The 10,169-nt window shown below is 55.0% G+C and overlaps 1 protein-coding gene across 7 annotated transcripts in view; it reads right to left on the bottom strand.

Moving 5' to 3' along the window:
* Positions 1–301: 301 nt before the first annotated feature.
* Positions 302–10,169, bottom strand: part of PXN (paxillin) — a 48,929-nt gene continuing 39,061 nt past the window's right edge. For 3 of the 7 annotated variants that reach the window (XM_079151273.1, XM_079151276.1, XM_079151275.1), the window contains exons 5-15: positions 9,899–10,100; positions 9,062–9,197; positions 6,694–7,578; positions 5,105–5,380; positions 4,539–4,841; positions 3,821–3,916; positions 3,339–3,509; positions 3,083–3,256; positions 2,396–2,477; positions 2,115–2,263; positions 302–1,610 (exon numbers count right to left, since the gene is read on the bottom strand). In XM_079151273.1, the coding sequence (XP_079007399.1) occupies positions 1,344–1,610; positions 2,115–2,263; positions 2,396–2,477; positions 3,083–3,256; positions 3,339–3,509; positions 3,821–3,916; positions 4,539–4,841; positions 5,105–5,380; positions 6,694–7,578; positions 9,062–9,197; positions 9,899–10,100 (2,741 nt within the window). In that variant the 3' untranslated portion in view covers positions 302–1,343. The remainder of the gene's footprint in view (positions 1,611–2,114; positions 2,264–2,395; positions 2,478–3,082; positions 3,257–3,338; positions 3,510–3,820; positions 3,917–4,538; positions 4,842–5,104; positions 5,381–6,693; positions 7,579–9,061; positions 9,198–9,898; positions 10,101–10,169) is intronic. The other 4 variants (XM_079151274.1, XM_079151277.1, XM_079151278.1 and 1 more) reach the window with 4 other exon arrangements.

Genomic DNA, 10,169 nt, shown 5'->3' with positions numbered 1-10,169 from the left:
GAGTGCCAATCCCACCTGTAAAAGGGGAGGAACCTGTGCCAGTCTCCAGGGGTCAGGAAATTTGAGGAAGGAATACGCCCAGTGGCATCAACAGGACCAAAGAGATTTATCATCTTCATGGTCAAAACCAGAAACCAGTTTTTCCTGAGAAGACAGGAGAAAGCCCCAGAGAAGTAGTGAGGAGGCTAAGAATGTTCAGTGGGTTCTCTTTGTTGCCAAAATGTTCACTTACATTTTGCCCACCCCGCAAGTATAGTTTCCCCTTCTCTTCCCTTAGGAATAGCACAGATGAGGTTCAGAATTCCAGGTCCCAAAGGGCCAGACACACTCAGGCCAATTTTAATTAAGAGCTGCTGGCCTGGGCAGTAAGGAAGGGGTTTCAAAATACAGCAGTTTATAAAACAGTCCCGGTGAGCTGTGAAGTTACAGAAGAGTCACAGAGCTGCTCCCAGTTCACCTGCTTATGCTAAGAAAAAAAAAATAAAATACAAATTGCTTCCCCACCCCAAGCCCTTGGTACAAAGCAAACTCCAAGCCAAAGCCATGGTCACTGATAGGACCAGCAGCAGTGGATGAGGAGGAGAATATAAAAGGGAACATCTTTAAAATCTCTTCAAAATCATCTTGTATCAAGAAATAAAAGCAACTCGGGTATATGAATTCAAACCTCAGTGTAGAAATCTATCAAAGTCGATACAGTGTCCAGGCACAGGCGACACTCCCCACCCCATGCTGTCCCGGGAGATGGAGGAAGTGGCTATAAAACATTATTGCTGGAGAGGCCTTTCTCAGTAGAACCGGAGCAGTTATAAAAAAAGGGGCAGCTGGGAAAAGGGGCAGTCACCCCAGGCCTGGAGAGACTGGAAGGCGAGAGCCCAAGAAACCTGTGGTCCCTTGGGCACTTCCACCCTTGGATGGATAGGTTTATGCTGGCATTGTTTGGAGGGAGAAGGGGATCCCCCAATACTCTCAGGATAGTTAGATTGTGGTTTGAGGGGATAAGGATAAAAAGAGACTCCATCTGACTCTGCTGGGCCCCAGCTCCACTGCTGAAATATGAGACAAGATGGCTCCAGTGTGGGGTGCTGGCCAGGCCAGGCCAGTCATGGGGATGCATGTGGGGTGGGGTGGAGCCCCCAGCCTCCACCTCTGGAGGATGAGGAGTGGGCAGCCTGGGGAGAGCCACAGAAGGAAGAGGGAAGCCCAGAGGCTTTGGTGGGGACTGGAGGAACAGGCAGGACCCCCATGGCCCTCTTCCCATCCTGTGCCAGCTGAGGATGAGGATTCCAGTTTCCGTCTCTGGGTCACAGTAGCAGTCAGGGAGGCGGGCCAGGGAGAAGAGCTTAGCAGAAGAGCTTGAGGAAGCAGTTCTGGCAGTAAGGCTTGTCATTCTGCTCCTTGAAGGTGCCCTTGTTCAGCTGCTTGAGGCAGAAGGCACAGACAAAGTGCTCCGGGTGGAACTTCTTGGCCATGGCGGTGATGCAGCGGCCCGTGATGGGCTTCTGGCAGCCGGAGCACAGCGAGCCGCGCCGCTCATGGTAGTGCACCTCGCAGTACGGCTGCCCATCGTGCTCAAAGAAGCTGCCGTTGATGAAGGGCGTGAAGCATTCCTGCCAGACAGGGGAGGGGGAGGGCTGGAGGACAGGGGCTCAGGAGCTGTCCCTTCTGGCTGGGGCAGCGCCTGGCGTGATGCACAAGGACATCCAGGTCAGCACGCTCATACTGACTCCCACTTGATCATCGTGTCCCATGTACAGAGTGCTGGGCCAAGTGCTTGCTTCATTCTCCTGAGGCAGGCAAGGGACGTGACCAGCCCAAGGTCACGCAGCTACTAAGGTGCATGGCCTGGACTCAAACAAAGGTCTGATTCCTGGACACTTAAGCAGGTGGCTGTGACTATGTTGCCAGAAACCCTGGTGCTGAACTAATGGGACTGTTCTTGGACTCTGCATCCTAGAGTCCCATCTGGAGAGTCACAGACTCACATGAGCATTTAGAAGCTCTGAAGCTCTGAAAGACTCTGAGAAGGTCTGCAGTGATTGCTGTTTCCTAAGCTTACTTGATCAGAGAACCCTTGCTGGACCCCCAGCTGCTTCCTTTAGTCCCCTCCTTACCCTGCACACAAAGCACTCAGGATGCCAAAGGGTGTTGAGGGCCGAGATGTAGTTCTCCAGGATGGCCCTGGCGCAGCCACCACACTTGGGCGCAAACATGTCGAAATAATCCTTCCGGCAGTAGGCTTTGCCGTCCTTCTCATGGAACCCTGGGGAGCAAGGGAGTTGGGGGCAGGTTTAGGGCCTCCAGAAATGGAGGTACCCTTACCCCAACATCAGCAGAGTCTCCCAGCCCTCCTCTCAACCCTCCCAGGGGGCAGAACCCTGCAGTCCTGCCATACCTTCAGGGCCAAAGAAGGCTCCACACTGGGCACAAAAGAAGTGCTCAGGATGCCAGGTCCGGTCAAGGGCTGTCACCACTTTCTGTGAAAGTAAGGAGTGGGGTTCAAAGTTCAGCTACCACCCAGTGGATAGATCCCACAACTAAGACTCATGGGCAACTGTCCTTCCCACCTTGTCCCTAGCTCGTACCCAAAAAGAGTAAAATGCTCCCAACAGGGTCTCTCCTACTTATACTCCAAATACCACTAAAGAGTTCAGATTTATTGAAGGAAGTGACATGCCAGACACTCTCCCTTAATCCTCACACAGGATTTAGATCATAGGTTCAAGACTCCCATTTTGTAAGTGCTCAGAGAAATGAGGCATTTTCCTAACATCACACAGCAGGAAGAGGGAGACAGCAGGCATTCAGTTTCATTTGTTGGTCAGGGCTCCTAATTCCTGGGAGTCTTGACAGAAGGAATTCAGGACAGAAATGGAAGGGAGATGGAACTACCTAATGTGTGTCAGGATGGCTTGTGGATCGGTCCTGGGTTTGAATCCCAGTCCCATCATTTCTGAGCCTGCACCCTCCGAGAGCTGTGGCAAAGATGAAATGAGCTGATGAGGGCTTTGTGCCCAGATAAGGGAGAATCCTGGCTGCCACCCCCTCCATTCCACCCACCCTGCCACAGGCATGAGCTCACATCCAGGATGGGACCGTTGCAGTAGTAGCAGCGTGGAGAGAAGAGGTTGTGGTAGTCCTTTTCACAGTAGGGCTGTCCATCCCGCTCAAAGAAGTTCCGGGAGCCGATCTCTTCCTGGCAGTGGGTGCAGACAAAGTGTTCCGGGTGCCATGTCTTCCCCATGGCAGTCACCACCTGAAGAGGAAGGTGGAAGGTGGCTCAGGGAGAGGAGAGGAGAGGAGCACAGGTCTCTGTGCCCACCTCCCCTGCTCATCACCTGCCCGGCGATGGGCTTCTTGCAGGCCCCGCAGACCCCTTTGGCAACCGTGGCAACCCCCAACTTGTTCAGGTCAGACTGTAGGCTCCCCAGCATGCTGTCCAGCTGGCTCCCAGGCTTTGGGGGTCCCCCTGGTGGTGAGCTGCTCCCAGTCTTCCCCTGAGCCATGAACTGTAAGAGAGAGAGATAGAGAGAGAGAGAGGGCTGGTCAGGACGTCTGGGGCATGGGCAAGGCAGGGCATCTTGAAGCACTGCAGCCTGGGGACTGTTCTACCTCCTGGGCAGGTAGGCCCAGTGAAGCAGGAAGTATAACATCCCCTAGGGGCCTGAAGAGCCCTAACCATGGGAGTGACATCTGCAGGCCATCCTGGTGGATGGGGAGCTCCCAGAGGTCAGAAGAAAGGGCTCATAGCACCCTGCTGCATGACCAAGCCCAGGGAAACACCACAAACAGGAACTCAGCCCAAAGCCTTGGCACTGACCCCTCCCTCGTCCTGCCCTTCAGGGCTGCTCTGCCTGCCGCCTAGAGGCCAGCCGGAGTGCCGCTCTCCATCCGCTCTTTGTTCCAGGCTGTGCATCTTAGATAGAAGAGGAAAGGAGAAGAAACTTTAAAAAAAAAAAAAAACTAAAGAACAAGAGACCTGTCATTGGGCCACTTCACACAGGAATTCAGGATGAGATAAGAGGATTTTTTCTCCACTGGCAATACCAAAATCAGGAGAAAAAAAATGTAGAGAAATGGAGACAGGAAGGCCCAGGAGAGAGAGGCAAGCCACCCAAAGGCATGGGACAAGAAAGGGTGGTGACTGGGGCCAGAGAGCAGAAAGGCCTCACCAGGTACTGGGCCTAGGGACTGGAAGGGGAGAGATGGGCTTCTGGGTTCCACTCTGGAAATGAATCCCTCTGATGGCAGTACCCAGAGGAAGTAGGGAAGGGCAGGCAGAGGGGAGGTCTCACAGGGAAGCAAGAAGTCAGTTGACTTCCTAAGGGGTGCGGCCTGGACATCATGTCCAGTGAGGGTCCAGGGTCAAGGTCTAGGGAAGGACTGTGGCGGGTCCCGTGCTGGGGCTATGAATGGAGGAAGACACCCCGAGTGTGTGTGCGTGCATGCGTGCACGAGCCGCGTGCAGAGCTGGGGATGGCTCAGGTGTCAGCACAGGAAACAAGCGAGGTCGGTGCTGGGGCCCCTGGGAGGCCTGCCTGCAGCGGGGAGAAGAGCGGGTCCTCGTCGGTCTGACAGCCCACCGACCTCACAGCGTGCAGTGCAGGAGTGGGAGAGGTGGCGCCCTGCCCATCCTCATCACGGGGCTTCTCCCCTGCACTCTGGACCCCAGGAGAACCATGGGAGCAAGCTGAGGGCCCCAGGGGGGAGGAAGAGGATAGGGGAGAAGAGCCGCTGGCCGGGGCGTCTTGGTGATGCTGGAGCAAAGGGACAGAAGGAGGAGAAGCCAGAACAGAGATGGTTCTTCTGAGGGGAATGGGAGAGTCAGGAGGGAAGACAACCTGGGAAGAAGAAAGGAGGGAGAGAGATGAGGGAGACAGAAGAAATCGTCAGACCAGGGAGCAGAGGGGTGGGGAAGTGAGGTCCCAGATCCCCTGGGCCTTCCTGCTCTGGCACCAAGCACAAAGGCTGCCTCCCAACAAGGCCACGGGGGTGAGAAACCACCCCACCACCCTGAACCTCTCCTCTGGCCAGGGATAGGGCCAAGGGAGCATCTGGACACCCACTGCCCAGGCCCTGACCTGCCCCGGCATCTCCTGGCTACCTTCTCCACAAGCTGCCCCCCAGCCCGCCTCCCGCGTGGCTGTACAGTGATGACGACACCCTCAGTCAGCCAGTCCTGGGGGCAGGCCCTTGCTGGCCCTGCTGCCTCCTCCACCTCCGGCTGGATGCCCAGCCGGCCCTGCAGCTCTGCAATTAGCTGCTCCTGAGATGGGGTCCTGCTCAGGGTGGCGGGGTCCAGCCGGCGGCGAGGGGAGGGCTCCCGGGACATGGGGTGCGCATGGCCCGTCTCCCGGCTCCTCCTGATCACAGAGCGGATCTGGGGGGAAAGGGGGAAGCTGTCACTCTCTTTTCAACTCTGGGCTGGCATGATGCCACTCAGTCCACACTCAGGTGTCCCAAGGGAAGGGAGGGCAGAACGCAAAGGCCAAAGAAAAGCCAAGCTGAGGTGGGTGGCAGGAGGCAGACGGGACTGGCTCAGGAGTAGAGGCTGCAAGAGAGTCCTCGGGTGCAGCATTCTCCTCCAAGTGGGCCTCTGACCTTGGGCAGAACCCTAACTTCCAGAGACCTCAGCCTCTCCATCTTTAAAATGGGGTAACTAATTTCTTGGCTTTGCTCACAGGGTTATCACAAGAATTGAGAGGATGTAAGTGAACACTCTTGACAGGGTAAAAGGTTTTTTCTTTTTCTCTTTGATTTACAATAGAAAAATGAAGGCTTGTTCTTTTCAGTAAATCTTTTAATCAGTTTTCTTTCTTGTTTACTTTATAACTTCTTGCAGTTTTTTTTTTTTTTGGGGGGGTGTTACTTTTTTGTTTTGTTTTGGGAAAGGACGTACAGTTTTAATCAAGCAAGAACAAATAATAACTACAGTGATGGCAACCAGGGCTTGTTGAGAAATCATGTACCACGTTCTACACATCTGCCAGAAATTCTCTCATTTAATCCTCTGGACAACCTTAGTGGAAAGCTGTCTTATTATTACCCCATCCTAAAGATGAGAAAACAAGTCAGGCGTGGTGGCACATGCCTGTAATCCCAGTATCTTGGGAGGCTGAGGCAGGAGGATTGCAGGTTCAAGGACAGCCTCGGAAAGTGGGCAGCTTATTGAGATCCTGTTTCAAAATTTAAAAAAAAGGGGGGGCTGGGGATGTAGCTCAGTAGTAAAATGGCTCTAGATCTCATCCCCAGTACCATACACACACAAAAATAAAGGGTGGCAGAAAGAGAAAGCTGAGGCTGGGAGTGGCTGCCCAAGGTCACATAGGTATCAACTGTTGGCTATAGTATGATTTACATCTAGGGCTACATGGTTCCGAAGTCCAGCTTTTAACCATTCTGCACATCAGAATGGTTATCTGCACATCAGGATAGCTCAACCAAAGGGAAAAGCCTTAAATAAGCAGGAAGTGGGTCCTCACTACAAGGAAAGTCAGGGTCCAGGGAGATTCTGTTGGCCCCACAGGACCCACTGCCAAGCACTGTTTGTCAGGGTCACAGGCCACAGCACCTCAGCATCTGCTGCCCAGGCAGACATGCATGGAGTAGGGGGCTGCATGCAGTTAGCCAGGAGTGGCCCACACTCAGACCTGCCCAGGGCCATGCCTAGTAGCTGCGCAAGCCAGCGCCTGCCTGGCCAGAGGTGGAAATCCTCTCCGTGGAGTTGGGTGTGCCCATGACCATGGCATGTGGAAGCTCCGGCTGTTCCTTCCTGGTCTTGATAGCAGCTTCAGTGGTGCCCTCTGGGCTCTTTGGGGTCTCAGGTCCCTGAATAGGCCCCCTTAGGCTTCCCCTGGGGGGCATGTCTCCATTTAACTGCTCCTTGGGAACTGAGGCAGAGCAGCTGCTTCCCAGCATCCCTGGCTCTGGCCTGGATCTCTCCTTCTGCTGGCCACATTCCTCTGTGAGACTCCAGGTATCTGGAAAGACGGCCTGACGGTCCACAGCCACCACAGGTGGCTCCTGAAAGTTGCAAGCAGCTCCATGGGGAGCTTCAGGCCTGGATGCTTCCAAAGCCCATGGCCATTTCCAAGAGGCAAGCTCAGCTGTCTTTGAACACAAAGTGTTAGCCGGTGGCCCCTGGGAATCTCCAGGTTCCTGGGACCCTATGCTTTCAGCAGGGGATGGAATATAGCAGAGAGGAGCCCTAGAGGGCTCACTCATAGAGTTTAGGAGGTCCCCCCTAACTGGACCCTGGCTCTTTGCACCATATGACCCTGGACAACCCTCCACAGAGGGACAGCTTGAGTTGCAGGTGTCATGTGTCACCCCGAAGCCAGCCAAGTCAAGCCAGCCAGAGGCCACAAGAGGTGGAAGACCCCGTCTATTTTCCTCAGAGCAGAGGACTTCTGGGGTGTGGCCGTGGCCTTGAGGGGAAGATTTAGAGGTGGATGGCAGGAATACAGAAGGCAGGGGAGGAGAAGGGGGAGGGGGAGGGGGAGGGGGAGAGGCACGGAGTGGGGATGGAGCTGGGCATGGCAGCCCCAGGGAGCTGAGGGCCACAGCAGAGGAACTGGTCTGGAGGAGAAAGACAAAGGGAGAGAGGAGAAAAGAAACAGAGAGACAGGGGTCAGGTGAGGAAAAATGCTCACAGCAAGGGGTGGGCTTGGTCCTAGGGCTCAGAGACCCACCATCAACACTGACCCAGGTGCAAAGCTGAAGTATGGGGATGACCCTTGAACACTCAGACCCAAAAAGATTTTCCTGGGCTTCATATCCCTGGCCCTTGGGAAACCCAGGCCAGCAGAAAGCAGCCTTGATGCCATGCCCATGGGGTCACCCACAGTGGGCAAGATGAAGTAGACCACAAGGAGACAGGTGACCAAGGAGATCAGCCTCAGGCAAAAACCATGGCAGGGTCCGTCATCAGCTGCTTGCTCAGTCCCTACAGACTGTGGCTCAACTCAGCCCTGTCCTTCCTAGACAATCCCAGCTTTCCTAACATCTCCAAGTCCTTGCTCCAAGAGCATAACCCGAAGCAGCTGAGCTTCTCCTCATGAGGCCTAGGGACACAGACTATCTCAGACAGCAGTGAGAGCCTTCAGGGCACCGGGCAGGGCTCCTTAAGGCCAGTGCCCGAACCCAGCTTACTGCCTCCTGTAGGCTGCTCAGAACCATGGTACCCAAGACTCACCAGCCAGGTGCAACCCTCAGCCCAGCACACTCCCATTCTCCTGTGTAAGCCCCCAGACAAAGGGAAGCAGGAGGTGCCGTCAGGGCCAAGAACGTCCTGACCCTTCTCATATCCCCTACACTCAGCCCCCACGGTCTCCAGCTGACCCATGTGGAAGCAAAGTCAGCAGTTACTGGAGAGGTCTATCAATAGCAATCCCAATCAAGGCACTGCATCCTCTAAATAAAACATCACAGGCTTGCAGGACGGGAGAGGCCCAGAAGGGGAGGGGCAGGGGCACCTCCTGCAGGACCAGCCCAGTCAGGTTAGGTTTCCCCCACACAGGACTCATGGGAACTCAGAGGCCCTGTGGCCAGGCCCTGGAGGGAGAGGGAAGGGTGGAAGGAGGCTGACAAGGGAGGCCTATGAATTCATCTGCCAGAGGCAGAAAGAAAGAGAATGTGTTGAGGACAACCAGCGTGGGAGATGAGGCTCCAGGGCAAGTGACCTCTCAGGCATGGGATCCTGAGTCCCACAGGCCCAGCAGAGCACACCCTCCCCCACTGAGAGCAGCCATCAACACAGGGCTCTTTGTCCCAATGTCCCAGCCTCCAGATCCCCTCGACCTGGGTGGCTGAGAGCACCCAGGGAGGAAGGAATGTCCCAGCTGAGTGCCTCTCTGGCTGCTTTGCAGCTCAATCCCAGATTGCCTGGCTTCCCTTCCCCAAACCCTGCTACACTGCAAGGCCAGCGTATTGCAGGGTCCTTGCTCAGGGGCAAGGAACCCAGACACTGAGGGACCGAGGTCCAGCTAATCACACTGAGGTAAGGGAAGAGAAAGATGAGGGAGGGGAGGAGGGCAGGGAAGACAGAGGGGCTACAGGGCACCTTAAAATCTGAGAGTGAGGCCATCAGCTCATCCAGCTCTCTGGTGGCAGAGGAGGCCGAGATGCGCGTCTGCTGCTGGCTGGAGGTGACTCTCTGTGGGTTGCTCATCTCACCCTGGTTCACAGTGATGGCAGGGCTGCAGGGCAAGCATGGTGTCAGTGGGGAGTCCAGAGGTCAGCCCCAAGCTTCACAGGGGATTGGGTCAATACCTCAGCTCTGACACTGGAGTCCTAACACCTCCAGCTCCAGGGAAGACCACAAGTGCCCACTCTTTCCTGGAGACCCACCACTGGGAGAGGGCTATCGGCCAGGGGACAGCACTGAGGTGAGCTGACTTGGGAGAAGGCAGAGACCGTACATAGATGTGAGAGTATTACGACATAACGCTAATAAGAGCTAACGTTATTAAGTACTTGCCGCGAGTATCATGAGCCAGAAACCATTCCAAGGTCTTTACGTGTATTATTTGATCTCAGCTCTGCTGACATAGGTAGCCTTATCCCCATTAACCCACATCCACTTATCCCATTTTACAGATGGGAAAACTAAGGCTTGAGAGCTGACACATAGTAACTGGCAGAGCCAGACTTAAACCCCATTGTATGGCTACAAAGTCTGTGCTAACAGTCCCTGAACTACAGGCAGCCTCCGTATACACTAGGTCTGCCTTTTCTGATGGAGAGTGGCCAGTTGAAGACAGGAATGGTGTCCACATGACTCACCACTGTACTCTCAGGGTCTGGCAAACAACAGGCACTTAAGGGAATGGGTGACACCGGGGCTAAACAACACACGCAGAGCCCGGGGCCAGGCTGGGCAAGCTCAGTGGATACTCACACAGGGCTGGGCACAGAGCTCTCCAATTCATCCAAGAGACTCTCCACACTAGGCCGAACGTCCTCCAGGCCCCGGGCCCCGTTCCGCTTGGGCTTCTCTTTAGTCAGGGGTCCAGTTTTGACCCCCATGGGACTGTTATTCTCTGGGATGCCATAGTGAGGGCTCAGGGCCCCAGGTAGTGGAGGACTTGAGTTGGTCTCATCTTAGAGAGAAGGAAAGAAAAAGGCTGCTTAGCCCTTGAGCCCTCTGAGGATCCAGAGGCCAGCAGGTG

The sequence above is a fragment of the Sciurus vulgaris genome (assembly GCF_902686455.1).
Source record: "Sciurus vulgaris genome assembly, chromosome: 8".
NCBI classification, from domain to species: domain Eukaryota; kingdom Metazoa; phylum Chordata; class Mammalia; order Rodentia; family Sciuridae; genus Sciurus; species Sciurus vulgaris.
This window is presented reverse-complemented; position numbering and strand designations above follow the sequence as displayed.